Raw genomic sequence first — 17,125 nt, 5'->3', positions numbered from 1 at the left:
TCCCGTACAGATCTTTTTCCTTTCTCAATTATTCTAGTTTAATTATAATTTCCCATTGCTGCCTTTTTTAATAACTAGAACTTCATTTTTCCTCCTGTTTCTATCGCTATTATTTGGTTTTTCACCCAATTTTATCCTGTAAAATTTTCTGTTTGCTTCTTTTGGTTTCATTTATAGCATTTTTATCTTTCCTATCTACTTGGTGGAGGTGTGGTACTGTGTCAGATCAGGTTAGCAAAGAGCTGCTGACCTCAAGGGAACCACCCAACTGGGCACCCCCAGAAGGTGGTTTTTTTTTTTTTTAAGGTTGTGTCAAAGTATCCTACTGTACACCTATATTGCTCTGTCTCACTATTTCTGTGCCTCTCTTCTTTTTGTCAATATTCCTTTTACCCATCCCCTCTCCTTTCTCTATTTTTTTTTTTTTTCTGTTCACTCGGTCCTCCTTTCTTTCATCCCTTTCTTGCTCTTCAACCTTCTCACCCTTCTGGTCCTGTACCAAAAAGACTCATCTAACCCTTAGTCCACAGGCACAAGAACTTAAAGAGCAAGAGGAAGTGAAAGGAAAATTAGGGCAAGGAAACAGATAAAAGAAACCACTCATGAGGAAGAATCAGCAGAAAACTCCAGGCAACATGAAGAATCAGTCCAGAACAACACCGCCAAAGGACCATGAGGTAGCTACTGCAGAGGATTCCACCTGTAAGGAAATGTTAGGAATGACAGAAAGGGAATTTAGAATACACATGATGAAAACAATGAAACAAATGATGGAAATAATGAAGGAAACTGCTAATAAAGTGGAAAATAACCAAAAGGAAATCCAAAAACAGAATCAAATAAGAGATGAACAATATGAAGAATATAAAAAGGATATAGCAGAGCTGAAGGAACTGACAGTCAATTAGGGAACTTAAAGATGCAATGGAAAGTATCAGCAACAGGTTAGACCATGCAGAAGAAAGAATTTCAGAGGTAGAAGACAAAGTTCTTGAGATAACTCAGATAGTAAAAGAGGCAGAAAAGAAGAGAGAGAAAGCAGAACGTTCACTGTCAGAATTATGGGACTTTATGAAGCGTTCCAACATACGAGTTATAGGAATCCCAGAAGGGGAAGAAGAATGCCCCAGAGGAATGGAAGCCATACTAGAGACTATTATAAAAGAAAATTTCCCAAATATCACCAAAGATTCTGACACACTGCTTGAAGAGGGATATCGGACCCCAGGTCACCTGAACTCTAACTGAGCTTCTCCAAGACACATTGTGATGAACCTGTCCAAAGTCAAGACAAAAGAAAAGATTCTGCAAGCTGCCAGGAATAAGCACCAGTTGACCTACAGGGGCAAATCCATCAGAGTGACCGCAGACTTCTCTAATGAAACTTTCCAAGCAAGAAGACAATGGTCATCTACCTTTAATTTACTTAAACAGAACAATTTCCTGCCCAGAATTCTGTACCCTGCTAAGCTAAGCTTCAAAATTGACGGAGAAATCAAATCATTTATGGATATACAAACATTGAGGAAATTCGCCTCAACAAGACCAGCTCTACAGGAAATACTTCAACCTGTTCTGCACACTGACCCCCACAATGGATCAGCAGCAAAGTAAGAACTCAGAAATTAAAGGACAGAACCTAACCTCCACACTGATGCAAAAGATAAAACTAAGCAATGGACTCTCACAAAATAAGATGAATAGAATACTACCACACTTATCAATTATCTCTATAAACGTTAATGGCTTGAATTCCCCACTGAAGAGACACAGATTGGCTGACTGGATTAAAAAACACAAGCCATCCATTTGCTGTCTGCAAGAAACACACCTGGCTTCAAAAGACAAAGCTCGGAGTCAAGGGTTGGAAGACAATTTTTCAGGCAAATGGCATTCAGAAGAAAAGAGGAGTTGCAATCTTATTTTCAGATTCATGTGGATTTAAAGCAACTAAAGTCAAAAAAGACAAAGATGGTCACTTTATATTGGTCAAGGGAAAAATACAACAAGAAGATGTTTCGATTCTAAATATGTATGCACCCAATTTAAATGCTCCCAGATTCTTGAAACAGACCTTACTCAGTCTGAGCAATATGATATCTGATAATACCATCATAACAGGGGACTTTAACACTCCTCTTACAGAGCTGGATAGATCCTCTAAACAGAAATTAAACAAAGATATAAGAGATTTAAATGAGACCCTAGAACAACTGTGCTTGACAGACGCATATAGAACACTCCACCCCAAAGATAAAGAATATACATTCTTCTCATCACCCCATGGAACATTCTCCAAAATTGATCATATCCTGGGACACAAAACAAATATCAACAGAATCAAAAGAACTGAAATTTTACCTTGTATCTTCTCAGACCATAAGGCACTAAAGGTGGAACTCAATTCTAACAAAAACGCTCGACCCCACACAAAGGCATGGAAATTAAACAATCTTCTGTTGAATAACAGATGGGTGCAGGAAGAAATAAAACAGGAAATCATTAACTTCCTTGAGCATAACAATAATGAAGACACAAGCTATCAAAACCTGTGGGATACTGCAAAAGCAGTTTTGAGAGAAAAATTCATCGTTTTAGATGCCTACATTTGAAAAAAAGAAAGAGAGCGCATCAACAATCTCACAAGCCATCTTATGGATTTGGAAAAAGAAGAAAAATCTATGCCTAAACTCAGTAGAAGAAAAGAAATATCCAAAATCAAATCAGAGATCAATGAAATTGACAACAAAAAAGAATCATTCAGAAAATTAATGAAACAAGGGGTTGGTTTTTTGAAAAAATAAATAAAATATATAAACCATTGGCCAGACTAACGAGAAATAGAAAAGTAAAATCTCTAGTAACCTCAATCAGAAATGATAAAGGGGAAATAACAACTGATCCCACAGAGATACAAGAGATCATCTCTGAATACTACCAGAAACTCTATGCCCAGAAATTTGACAATGTGAAGGAAATGGATCAATATTTGGAATCACACCCTCTCCCTAGCCTCAGCCAGGAAGAAATAGAGCTCCTGAACAGACCAATTTCAAGCACTGAGATCAAAGAAACAATAAAAAATCTTCCAACCAAAAAATGCCCTAGTCCAGATGGCTTCACTCCAGAATTCTATCAAACCTTCAAGGAAGAGCTTATTCCTGTACTGCAGAAATTATTCCAAAAAATTGAGGAAAAAGGAATCTTCCCCAACACATTCTATGAAGCAAACATCACCCTGATACCAAAACCAGGAAAAGACCCAACCAAAAAGGAGAATTTCAGACCAATCTCACTCATGAATATAGACGCAAAAATTCTCAACAAAATCCTAGCCAACAGATTACAGCTTATCATCAAAAAAGTCATTCATCATGATCAAGTAGTCTTCATCCCAGTGATGCAAGGCTGGTTTAACATACGCAAGTCCATAAACGTTATCCACCATATTAACAGAGGCAAAAATAAAGATCACATGATCCTCTCAATAGATGCAGATAAAGCATTTGATAAAATCCAGCATCCTTTTCTGATTAGAACACTGAAGAGTATAGGCATAGGTGGCACATTCCTAAAACTGACTGAAGCTATCTATGACAAACCCACAGCCAATATTTTACTGAATTGTGTAAAACTGAAAGCTTTTCCTCTTAGAACTGGAACCAGACAAGGTTGTCCTCTGTCACCTTTACTATTCAACATAGTGCTGGAAGTTCTAGCCAGTACAATTAGGCAAGACAAGGAAATAAAGGAAATCCAAATGGGAGCAGAGGAGGTCAAACTCTCCCTCTTTGCTGACGACATGATCTTATACTTAGAGAACCCAAAAGACTCAACCACAAGACTCCTAGAAGTCATCAAAAAATACAGTAATGTTTCAGGATATAAAATCAATGTCCACAAGTCAGTAGCCTTTGTGTACACCAGTAACAGTCAAGATGAGAAGCTAATTAAGGACACAACTCCCTTCACCATAGTTTCAAAGAAAATGAAATACCTAGGAGTATACCTAACGAAGGAGGTGAAGGACCTCTATAAAGAAAACTATGAAATCCTCAGAAAGGAAATAGCAGAGGATATTAACAAATGGAAGAACATACCATGCTCATGGATGGGAAGAATCAACATTGTTAAAATGTCTATACTTCCCAAAGCAATCTACCTATTCAATGCCATTCCTATCAAAATACCAACATCGTACTTTCAAGATTTGGAAAAAATGATTCTGCGTTTTGTATGGAACCGGAAAAAACCCCGTATAGCTAAGGCAGTTCTCTGTAACAAAAATAAAGCTGGGGGCATCAGCATACCAGATTTTAGTCTGTACTACAAAGCCATAGTGCTCAAGACAGCATGGTACTGGCACAAAAACAGAGACATAGACACTTGGAATCGAATTGAAAACCAAGAAATGAAACTAACATCTTATAACCACCTAATCTTCGATAAACCAAACAAGAACATACCTTGGGGGAAAGACTCCCTATTCAATAAATGGTGTTGGGAGAACTGGATGTCTACATGTAAAAGACTGAAACTGGACCCACACCTTTCCCCACTCACAAAAATTGATTCAAGATGGATAAAGAACTTAAATTTAAGGCATGAAACAATAAAAATCCTCCAAGAAAGCATAGGAAAAACACTGGAAGATATTGGCCTGGGGAAAGACTTCATGAAGAAGACTGCCATGGCAATTGCAACAACAACAAAAATAAACAAATGGGACTTCATTAAATTGAAAAGCTTCTGTACAGCTAAGGAGACAATAACTAAAGCATAGAGACAACCTACACAATGGGAAAGGATATTTGCATATTTTTAATCAGACAAAAGCTTGATAACTAGGATCTATAGAGAACTCAAATTAATCCACATGAAAAAAGCCAACAATCCCATATATCAATGGGCAAGAGACATGAATAGAACTTTCTCTAAAGATGACAGACGAATGGCTAACAAACACATGAAAAAATGTTCATCATCTCTATATATTAGAGAAATGCAAATCAAAACAACCCTGAGATATCATCTAACCCCAGTGAGAATGGCCCACATCACAAAATCTCAAAACTGCAGATGCCGGCGTGGATGTGGAGAGAAGGGAACACTTTTACACTGCTGGTGGGACTGCAAACTAGTACAACCTTTCTGGAAGGAAGTATGGAGAAACCTCAAAGCACTCAACCTAGACCTCCCATTTGATCCTGCAATCCCATTACTGGGCATCTACCCAGAAGGAAAAAAATCCTTTTATCATAAGGACACTTGTACTAGACTGTTTGTTGCACCTCAATTTACAATCGCCAAAATGTGGAAACAGCCTAAATGCCCACCAACCCAGGAATGGATTAACAAGCTGTGGTATATGTATACCATGGAATACTATTCAGCCATTAAAAAAATGGAGACTTTACATCCTTCGTATTAACCTGGATGGACGTGGAAGACATTATTCTTAGTAAAGCATCACAAGAATGGAGAAGCATGAATCCTATGTACTCAATTTTGATATGAGGACAATTAATGACAATTAAGGTTATGGGGGGGGAGCAGAAAGTGGGACGGAGGGAGTGGGGTGGGGCCTTGGTGTGTGTCACACTTTATGGGGGCAAGACATGATTGCAAGAGGGACTTTGCCTGACAATTGCAATCAGGGTAACCTGGCTTATTTTACTCTCAATGAATCCCCAACAAAAAAAAAAAAAAAAAAAAAAGATTTCTAAACCCCACTATGTGCTTAAGAGTCATCCTTCCCATTGGCGCTTTCTCTGTCATCCTCTCCTTCCTCAGGCTCTTTTTCATCATCCTTGATGAGCTCCAGCTGTTGAGAAAAACGCAAATAGGATATATGTCACAGGTAGTTCATGTGTCCCTCAACGTCCCTCTGTTGCCTTATACTTTCCTTTCCCATAATTTTCACCTGGTCTTCTCCCCAATCTTCATTATCATCATCCAGGAGGTCCCCCTCCTCAGCAGAGTCATGAGCATCCCCCTCAGACTCCATCTTCACGTTAGTCTCATCTTTCTTCAGGGAGCTGCTGCTCTGCTCCTCTTCTGATTTATCATTCTTCAGCTCTACTGCTGCTTGTTTGCTCTGCTCCTTTTCCAGGTTTTCCAGTAAAGAATCCATTTTTTGTTTTATCTGGGTCAATTCCTTAATGGCCTGAAGATCATCTCCTTTCAACTTTCCAGACTTGGAAGAAGAACCTCGCTGTCCACTCTTAGAATTGAAGCCACTTTTCCCCCTTCGTGAGGTGTTTTCTGATTCATGCTGGCGTTTTGAGGGCACCACAGCCCAAGCAATAGGAGGAGAAGGAACACGGGCTGTGTAACTGTACATCCTGTCATAATAATCCCGTTGAAAGTCATAGTCCAAGTCAAAATAGGAGCCATACATCTCCGCTGCAGATCGTTTCACACCTGCTTTTCCTCGATTCACTTTTGGCTCTGCAGCCAGATTAATATCTAAAACTTAGCCAGCATTCATTCTGCCATTTTCTCCTGCTACAGCAGCCCGGTTATTTCTCTCATTAATGTACTGAACAAAGGCAAAGCCCTTGTGAACAGAGCAGCCCACAATTTTGCCATATTTCGAGAAAATTGCTTCCACATCAGATTTCTTCACCACAATAGTGTTGAGATTCCCAGTGAATACACTGGAGTTCATGGAGCAAGGGTCTGTCTTGTTGGTAACATTGCTAGCCATTGCGTTTGATGATAAGGTTCTTAACAAAGCAAAAAAATGTAGCTGAAGATCAAAAAAATCTCACAGGAGAAGGGAGGGAGAAGAGATTCTATTCTGAGTCTCCTACTCCCGGATTCTATGTGAAGAAGCCAAGTACTGCTCGAGGTGGACAATGCCGCCGCAACCAGCTGCAACCGCTCTGTCTTCGTCTCTTCACAAAATGTACTTTTAGTTCTTTGAGGAATCTCTATACTGTTTTCCAAAGAGGTTATACTAATTTTTTTTTTTTTTTTTTTACAATTTTTGGCCAGCCATCCCTGGTATATGGGGCTGGCGCCCTATTCCTTGAGCCACAGGCGCCACCCAGTTATACTAAATTTCAGTCCCACCAACAGTTTACAAGCGTTCCTTTCTCTCTTCATCCATGCCAGCATCTATTATTTTTGGACTTTTTAATAAAAGCCATTCTAACTGGGGTAAGGTTATATCTCACTGTGGTTTTAATTTGCATGTCCCTGATAATTAGTGATGCTGAGTATTTTTTCATATGTTTATTGGTCATTTGTCTACTTTTGAAAAGCCTCTGTTGATGTCTTTTGCCCACTTTTTATGGTGTTATCTGTTTTTTCCTTGCAGATTTGCTTGAGTTCTTTATAGATTCTGGTTATTGGCTCTTTATTTAATATTTAACTTGCATATATTTTCTCCCATAGGTTGCCTATTTGTTTCTTTGATTATTGCTTTAGCTGTGTAGAAGCCTTTTAATTTAATCAAGTCTCATTTATTTATTTTAGTTGTTGTGATTACCATTGGGATCATCTTCATAAATTCCTTGCCTAAGCTATTATCTAAAAGAGTTGTTTCAGCCTTTTCTTCTAGAATTTTTATAGTTTCATGACTTACATTTAAGTCTTTTATTCATCTTGAGTTAATTTTTGTTGGCGGTGAGAGATATGGATCCTGTTTCAGTCTTCTGCATGTGGTTATCTAGTTTTCTCAGCACCGTTTATTAAATAGGACTTATTTTCCCGAGTATATATTGTCTGCTTTGTCAAAGGTCAGTTGGCTGTTTTGGTTGCTGTAGCCTTATAGAATAGTTTGAAGTGTGGTAATGTGATGCCTGCAGATTTATTCCTTTTGCTTAAGATTGGTTTGGCTATTTAAGTTCTTTTCTTATTCTAAATGAAGCATAGAATTATTTTTCCTAGATCTGTGAAATGCGACATTGGTATTTTGATGGGGATTGCATTTGAATCTGTGAGTCAGTTTGGATAGTATGGACATTTTAACAATGTTGATTCTACCAATCCATGAGCATGATATACTTTTCCATTTGTTTGTGTCATTGGCAATTTCTTTCCTTAGTGTTTCATAGTTTTCTTTGTAGAGATCTTTCCCCTCTTAGGTATTTTATTTCTTTGTAGCTACTGTGAATGATATTGAGTCTTTTATTTGACTCTCAGCTTGACTGTTATCAGTGTATAGGAATGCTACTGATTTGTGTACATTGATTTTATAATCTGAGGCTTTGCTAAATTTATTTATTAATTCTGGGAGTGTCTTGGTGGAACCTTCAGAGTTTTCTAGATATAAGGTCATACTGTCAGCAAAAAGCAATGGATTGAGCTCTTTTTTCCCAATTTGGATACCCTTTATTTCTTTCTCTTGTCTGATAGTTCTGGCGAGGTCTTATAGCACTATATTGTTTAGAAGTAGTCTTCTTCCAGTTCTTAGTGGTAATGGTTTCAACTCAGTATGATGTTGACTACCAGTTTGTCACATATAGTTTATAGTTTATAATCTTGAGATATGTTCCTTCTATACCTAGTTTGTTGAAGATTTATACCACGAAAGAGTGCTAAATTTTGTTAATGCTTTTTCTGCATCAATTGAGATGATCATATGGCTTTTGTTTTTGCTTCTCTTTATGTGGTAATCACATTTATTTTGATTTTATTTTTTTTTTTGGCCGGGGCTGGGTTTGAACCCGCCACCTCCGGCATATGGGACTGGCGCCCTACTCCTTGAGCCACAGGCGCCACCCAGTAATCACATTTATTGATTTACATATGTTGAACCATTCTTGCATCCCTGAGATGAAGCTTAGTTGGTCATGGTAGATTATCTTTTTTGATGTGCTGTTGAATTGGTTTGCTAGTACAGTAGAACCTCTATACTTGACCACCTCCCTAAGTTGACTTAATTTTTATGACATGTACCACATGTACATATCAATACAGTGTGTCTCTTTCCTTATATTGACCATCTACATATATTGACTAGTATGTTACAGTCTCTTTGAGTTTTGAAGTTGCTGTGAGCTAGGCTAATAAAACCTCTGTAAGTTGACTTTATTGAGGATTTTGACATTTATATTTATAAGGGATGTTGGTCTGTTGCTTTCTTTTTTTGTGGTGTCCTTTCTTGGCTTTAGCGTCAAAGTGATATTGGCTTTGTAGAATGAGGTGAGGAGAATTTCTTCCTTCTCATTGTTATAGAATAATTTCTGTAGTATGGGTACCAGCTCTTCTTTATAGGTCTAGTAGAATTCATCTGTGAATCCGTCTGGTCCAGGGCTTTTTTTTTGTTGGAAGTTTTTTTTGTTTTTGTTTTTGTTTTTTACTGCTTTAATCTCATTGCTTGTTATTGGTCTTTTCAGGAGTTCTTTTTCTTCCTGATTGAGTCTTGGAAGGTCATGTTTCCAGGAATTTGTCCATTTCCTTTATGTTTTTCAGTTTGTGCATGTAGAGATTTTCATAGTATTCAGATGATATTTTTGTATTGCTGTGGTATCAGTTGTAAGATCTCCTTTTTCATTTATTTATTTATTTATTTTGAGACAGAGCCTCTGTTGCCCCAGACAGACCAATACTGTCATGGCATCAGCCTAGCTCATAGCAACTTCAAACTCCTGACTCAAGCAATCCTCCTGCCTCAGCCTCCTAAGTAGCTGGGAGTACACACGGCCACAGCAACTCCCAACTAATTTTTTTATTTTTGGTAGAGTCTCTTGCTCAGACTATTCTTGAACTCCTGAGCTCAAGGGATCCTCTTACTTTGGCCTTCCAAAGTAAGAGGCCTCCATACCCTACCCTCCATTTTCATTTCTGATTGAGCTTCTCTGAATCCTTTCTTTTCTGTTCCTAGTTAATCTAGCAAGAGGTCTACCAATTTTATGTTTTCAAATAACTAACTTTGTTTTCATTGATACTTTGTATTTTTTTATTGTTTTCCCTTATTATTTTTTTGTTTTGTTTTTCCATTTCATATTTTTTGGTTTTGGTTTGTTTGACATTTTATTTAGTTCTGCTCTGACCTTAGTTATTTCATTTCTTCTGATGGCTTTGAGTTTGGTTTGCTCTTCCTTTTCTAATTCCTAGAGATGTGTCATTAGGTTGTTAATTTGTGATCTTCTGTCTTTTTGATGTAGGCATTTAAGGCTTTGAATTTTTCCCTTAGGACTGATTTTGTTGACTCTCATAGATTTTGGTAGCTTGTGTCCCTTTGCTGTTCAGTTTGAGGAATCTTTTGATTTCCATCTGAATTTCATTATTGACCCAATAATCATTCAGTAGGTTAATTTCCATGATTTTTTGTAGAATTGAGTGTTTCTCTTGGAGTTTATTTCTAGTTTTATTCCACTGTGGTTTGAGAATTTTGATACTTTGTGCTTTTATTTTTATTTCATTCAAAATATTTTCAAATTTTCCCTGTGATCCTTCTTTGGCTTATGGATTATTTGGACATGAGTGTGTTATGTAGTTTTTAAATATTTTAGGATTTTCTAGCTGTTTTTCTCTGATTAATTTTAAGTCTAATTCTAATTCTGTTTTGGTCAAAGACCATACTTTATATGACTTCAGTTCTCTTTTTTATTTTCTTTTTCCTCAGAGACAGAATTTCACTCTGTTGCCCAGGCTATTGTGTAGTGGTTCAATCGTACCTCAGTGAAGCCTAAAATTCTTTCCTCAGTATCCTGAGTAGCTAGGTCTGCAAGTATGTGCCACCACACCCAGCTGTTTTTTTTTCTCTTTGAGGAGGCAGGGTTTCACTATGTTACCAGATTGGTCTCTTACTCCTGGCCTTATGCAGTCCACCCGCCTTGACCTCCCAAAGTACAATGTCATTTCTTTTAAGTCTGTTGAGATTTGTTTTATGGCTCAGAATATGGCCTACGAGTATTTTGGCTCATATAGTACATGCACATGAACAGAAGGTGTATTTTGTTGTTGATGGGTGGAATGTGCTGTGTTCATCAATTAAGTGTTGTTCCTTGGTGATGTTATTAAGGTGTTTTCTGTTTTTACTGATTTTCTGTCTACTTGTTCTATCAATTACTGAGAGATGACCCCTGAAGTATCTAATTATAATTGGAAATATATATGTTTTTCTGTTTGGTTCCATCAGTTTTTTTGTTTTATATATCTTCAAATTATATTTCTAGATCAATGCATATTTTGGATCATTATGTTTTCTTAATCTTTAATATTATCTAATATCCTTCTTATCCTTGGTTATGTTCCTTGTCTTGATTTTGTTTTGTTTGGTTTTGTTTTTTTGAGAGAGTGTCTCATTTTGTTGCCCTTGGTAGAGTGCTTAACCAGTGCTTTTGATTTATCTATATCTTAACATTCAAAGTTAGTTTCTTATACCCAGAAAAGAGTTATCTTACTTTTTGTTCTATTTTGACAATTGCTATCTTTTATTGAACTATTAAACCATTTAAATTTAATGTCTTTTTACATAGTTATATTTAAATCCACCATCTTACTAATTGTTATCTACTTGCCCCTTTTGTTGTTTGACCTATTTTCCCCTTCTTTTGGATTAAATATTGTATGTGACTTCATTTAATTTAATCTCCAAAGTTGGCTTACTAACTATACATCGGTGTTTGTTTTTATTGGCTGCTCTAGGGTTTATAATATACATCTTTAAGTCTACCTTAAATAATATTTTTATGTCATGTTCTGTATAGTGTAAGAAGTTTATGACAGTTTACTTGTTTCCTCCCTCTCTTACTTAATGCTGTTGTTGCTATATATTTTATTTCCACGTATATTATAAAGCCCTTAATACATTGCCACAATTTTTACTTTAGATTGTCAGTTATCTTTTTTTTTTTAATTTTAGATTAATGTAAGGGTACATAGGATTAGGTTACATTCTTTGCATTTGTTAGATGAAGTCCAAATTGTAATTGAGGCCTTCACCTAGGAGGTGTGCCTTATACCCCTACATTACGTTCATTAGGTGACAGCTTTCCAAGCCCCCTCCCTCTTCTCTTCTCCCTCCTTCCCATCCCCTCTCGTCCCTTCTTAAATTCAATTGTTCTTTTCTCGTGTAGACATGTGGTTGTTCATCTACTAGTTTCATATTTGTTTTGAGTACTTTGGATACTTGCTTTTCCATTCTTGTAATACTTTACTTAAGAGGATGTTCTCCAAATCGTTCCAGGTAAATATAAAAGATATAATGTCTGCATCTTTCTTTATGGCTGAATAGTTTTCCATGGTGTGTGTATGTATGTATATATATATATATACACACCACGGTTTATTTATCCATTCATGGGTGCTTGGGGGGTTGTTCCCACATCTTGGCAATTGTAAATTGAGCTTCTATGAACATTCTAGTGCAAATGCCCTTATGGTAAAATTATTTTTTTCTTTTGGGTAGATAGATTTTCTGTACTTCTTTCCATAAAGTCTATATTAGTTTACAATCCCACCAATAGTGTATGAGTGTTCCACACACACACCAGCATCTACAGGTCTGGGATTTTGTGATGTGGACATTTCTCATTCGGGTGAGGGATATTTCAAGATGGTTTTGATTTGCATTTCTCTGGTGATAAGCGCCAATGAGCATTTTTTCATGTGTTTGTTGACCATTAGTCTGTCTTCTTGTGAGAAGATTCTGTTCATGTCTCTTGACCAATGGCAAATGAGATTGTTTGCTCTTTTCTTGGTGATCATTTTGAATTCTCTGTAGACTCTGGTTATTAGCCATAAAGGTTGTATCAGTTTGCAATCCCACCAGCAGCATAGAGGTGTTCCCTTCTCTCCACTTCCACGCCAGCATCTGCAGTTCTGGGACTTTGTGATGTTTTTGATTTGTATTTCTCTGATGATTAGGGACAATGAGTGTTTTTTCATATGTTTTTTGGGCATTCATCTATCATTTTCAGAGAAGTTCCTGTTCAAGTCTCTTGCACACAAAGACGTGGGGTTGTTTGCTCTTTTCTGATTGATTAATTTGAGTTCTCTGTAGATCCTAGTTACCAGACCTTTGTAGGAATCATAACATGCAAAAATCTTCTCCTATTCCAAAGGCTGGCTGTTTGCTTTGTAGGTAGAAAGCAAACCTTAGCTGTGCAGAAGCTTTTTAGCTTGATCAAATCGTAGTTATTTATTTTTGGTGTTGCTATAATTGCCAGGATGTTCTTCCTCATAAAATATTTCCCCAGGCCAGTACCTTCAAGTGTTTTCCCTTCACTGTCTTCTAGTATTTTTTTTAGTTTCATGTCTTAAATGTAAATCTTTTATCCAGTGAGTATCAATTTTTTTTAGTGGTGGGAGGTGTGGGTCCAGTTGCAGTCTTCTACAAGTGGCCAGCAAGTTCTTTCAGTGTCATTTGTTAAATAGGGATTCTTTTCCCTAATGCAAGTTTTTGTTTGGCTTATCAAAGTTGTGGCTGGGCTCATCACTAGATTCTCTATTCTATTCCATACAGCTTTGTCTCTATTTTTTGTCAGTACCATGCTGTTTTGATCACTATAAATTTGTAGTATAACCTGAAGTCAGGTAACATGATGCCTCCAGATTTGTTTTTATTTCTAAGAATTGTATTGGCTATTTGGAGTTTTTCTGATTCCATATAAAGTGCTATTTTTTCCAAGTTCTTTAAAGTATGACATTGGTGCTTTAATGGGGATTGCGTTGATGTAGATTGCTTTGGGTAGGATGGACATTTTAAAAGTATTGATTCTTCCGAACCATGAGCATGGTATGTTCTACCACTTGTTAACATCTTCTGCTGTTTCTTTTTGCAGGGTTTCATAGTTCTCTTTATAGAGATCTTTCATGTCCTTTGTTAGATATATTCCCAGATATTTCATCTTCTTTGGCACTACTGTAAAAGGAAGTCTTTGATTGTATTCTTGGCTTGACTATTGGTATATGTCTTACCACAAAAAATAAGTAAGTGAGAGGTGAAGGCTATGTTAATGAGTTTGATTTAAGCATTCCACATTGTATATCAAATCATCCACATTGTACCACATAAATGTATACAGTTATGATTTTAATTAAAAAAATAAAGGGCTACTTAAGTGATTCATCATTGCTTATTAAGCCACATTAGTAGCTGATACTTTTTGAGTGCTTACTTTGGATCAAGCACTGTTTTGTGTTGTTATGAGTTATCTTTGTAAATCTTCATAGTAGCCTTTGAGGTAGGGAAATTAAGTAACTTGCCCAACATTACATATATAAGAATTGGAGAAGCTGGGATCTGAATCCTGCAAGTTTCTTTTGAGTCTGAAACCAGTCTGTGGGTTTAGTTGCTAAGCTTTTATATTAACTCTCTCAAAATAGATTAGGATGTGAAATGAAAGATTCTCAAGATTTATGTGAGTTTTGCAGATTACAGTTGAGGTGTAAGCTTCAGTGCTCTACTAGAGTTGAATATGTGGAAGTATAGAAAACATGTCTCTGAGAACAGTGGAAACAGTATGTAATCCAGAAGACATGAACATTATTCTCATTATTTTTTCCTACCAGTATGAGGTGAAAGCTCCCGTTCCTTCTGCCTGTTTCAGGAATATTTGTAAGCAAATGGCAAAAATGCATGAAGCTATATTTGATCTCCTTCCAGAAGAACAAACACAAGTAAGTAGTAATTCCTAAAACTACTTTTGCATACATGAAATGTAATATCCATGCAGAATTGGGGCATCCTCATGCTTTTGGCACATGTGAGCTTAGTTCATGTTTCAGTATTGACTATCATTTTTTTAGATTGTTATATTGATTAGTGGAATATGGATAAAAATTTTGATTTTCAAAGTACCCTTTGCTCTGACAAGCCAAAGTTACAACTTTGTTATATGGTAAGCAGTTCTAAAAAGCATATTTTCAATTTGCCCATTATTATAGATCCCATAGTCTGATATCATTCATTGTTAGTAGTTTGAAAATCTGAGTTAGCATTTATCAGTGAATATCAAAATGTTACTCACTGTGATTGTAATCCAAATCGTATATGGGAGGAATTAGTGATGGAGTTACTAATAAGATTAACTTAGTCTGCTTTATCATTAATATTTGTTAGATCAGCATCAGTGATCTGTAGTTAACTACAAACCAGGAAAAAGAGCAAAATAGGGAAGAGTCTTTGGCACGCCTCCTCTACTAGTATTCACTCTATCCCTGTTGTATTTCCCTACAAAAATATTACCACAGAGTTCTCTTCAGTGACATTTGTCCTCTCTACACCCCGTGTTTCCCTTTCTTGGAACTTTGAAGCTGTTAATATTTCCTTTTTTCCAGTCTTTACCCACTTTAAGCTTATTCCCTTTGTCACAGGTGAGCCTAGTTATAGAACGATAATGCTTGTTATGTAATATAAGCATCATTGCTGTATGACTAATGAAGTTAAATTTCACTGGGATTTTTGCTGTTCAGATTAAATATATTTCAATTTGTCCCTTAATTGGTTGACTGCTTGGAAATGCTACTTGGGAGCAGAGGGTAGCGTTCTTGGTGTCTCTTACCTACGCTTGCTCCTGCTGGCCTCCTTTCCCATGCCACCTCAGACTTCTGTCTTGCACTAGCTGTCACCATTTTCCTTTATACTTGCCTAGGTTTTCACTAATCATACCAACCTCATGATTAAATACCACCCAGCTTCTTTGGGGGTCACTGAGGACCAAGGGGGAACCATAAGATATGGAGCACCCACTAGGGTCTCTTTTCTCCTTCTCATTTCTTTCTTCCAAGCCATCCTTTTCATCCTTCATCTCTGACCTTCTGGATTTGCTATCTGAGTTATAATACTAGAGCAAGCCAGCTCCACGTGAGGGAGCTGGGCACCCAGGTACTTCATGTGTTTTTATCTGCATCATAATTTAAAGGATACTGTCAAAGCTGGACAAATGTTTTAGGTTTTTATGTCCATATTGCCACATGAATACCAGTAATTCCACAAAACTTCCATCAATTATATATATTTTTCCCATAGAAAATACGTATTTTACAAAATCATTTCCATAGATTAATTATATGTAATTTTAGGTCAGATATTTCCCAAGGAAATATTGGACCATTGCATTAAAAAATCTGCATGCAGGGATAATAAAATAGTTTGAAGTAATTTTGCTAGTTTAAAAGAATGAAGCTATCTTTGTCTCCATCATTATGACTTTATTTTTCTGTATCAAGTGCGTACTTGAATACAATGTACTGTAAAATTTTCTACTATTTTTTATTCTTTTTACCTCTCACAGTTGACCACACTTACATATTCAACAGGAATTCTTCCAAGTTATAGAAACCTAGTTTTACTGCTAAAAACATTGCTAAGAAAGGAAAAAAGAGCTTAAAACCCAGCCTAGGAGAAAAATCATAGTAAAATAGCAATTGAATACTTTCAAAGAAACAGTTTGAGAATAGATGATAAAGCAAAAGTTTGTTTTTTTAAATACTCTCTCCAAATAATATTGATAACTGAGATACTTAACACCTTCTATTTCAGTAGAACTTTAACTTAGTTTTATTTCCTTTCCAGATGTTATTTTTAAGGATTAATGCAAGTTACAAACTCCATTTGAAAAAGCAATTATCTCACTTAAATGTGATAAATGATGGAGGACCTCAAAATGGGTATGTTTAAACATTTTTACCACATATTCCCATTTTAGATTATTTTAATGATGGATTTTTATTCTTTATACTATCCTTTTCTGCTGATATCATACCAGGGACTAAAATCAACTGTTCGCTTTTTTCCCTCCTGTAGAAATGATGTCTTTCTGTCTACCTTAAAAATAATCAGTTATTTACCTGACCTTCCATATCTGTTTTGAGGCAGGGTGGATTGGTAGATCCACTCTTAAGATACTCTGTAGTCTTCCTCTATTCAAACAAGACTCAAGGTCTGCTTAGTAGCTGTGTGACCATGTGAAAGTCATTTAACTTCTGTCTCATTTATAAAATGACATGGATAAAATCTGCCTTAATACCTTCATAGGGTTATGAAAAATAGTAAAGTGTGCATATGTATGTATTTTATTATAAGCTGTTGAACAAATTATATGTTACTGTTGAAATAGTATAGTATATAAAAGAATAAACATAGGATTTAGAATCAGAAAACTTGGGTTAAGGTCTAGTTCTGTCATTTACAAGCTGTGTAACCTTGGTCAAATCACTTCTC

The 17,125-nt window shown here is 36.3% G+C and overlaps 1 protein-coding gene and 1 pseudogene across 4 annotated transcripts in view; one reads left to right on the top strand and one right to left on the bottom strand.

Moving 5' to 3' along the window:
* The window catches only part of VPS54 (VPS54 subunit of GARP complex), a 154,269-nt gene that overhangs the window by 130,365 nt on the left and 6,779 nt on the right, over positions 1–17,125 (top strand). For all 4 annotated transcript variants that reach the window (XM_053586747.1, XM_053586746.1, XM_053586745.1 and 1 more), the window contains exons 21-22: positions 14,473–14,580; positions 16,478–16,572. In XM_053586747.1, coding sequence (XP_053442722.1) covers positions 14,473–14,580; positions 16,478–16,572 — 203 coding nt within the window. The remainder of the gene's footprint in view (positions 1–14,472; positions 14,581–16,477; positions 16,573–17,125) is intronic.
* On the bottom strand, positions 5,741–6,785 carry LOC128582987 (heterogeneous nuclear ribonucleoproteins C1/C2-like; annotated as a pseudogene).

Source organism: Nycticebus coucang, chromosome 4 (genome assembly GCF_027406575.1).
Source record: "Nycticebus coucang isolate mNycCou1 chromosome 4, mNycCou1.pri, whole genome shotgun sequence".
Lineage (NCBI taxonomy): Eukaryota > Metazoa > Chordata > Mammalia > Primates > Lorisidae > Nycticebus > Nycticebus coucang.
The sequence above is the reverse complement of the archived record's forward strand: the minus strand, read 5'-3'. Positions and strand labels throughout refer to the sequence as shown.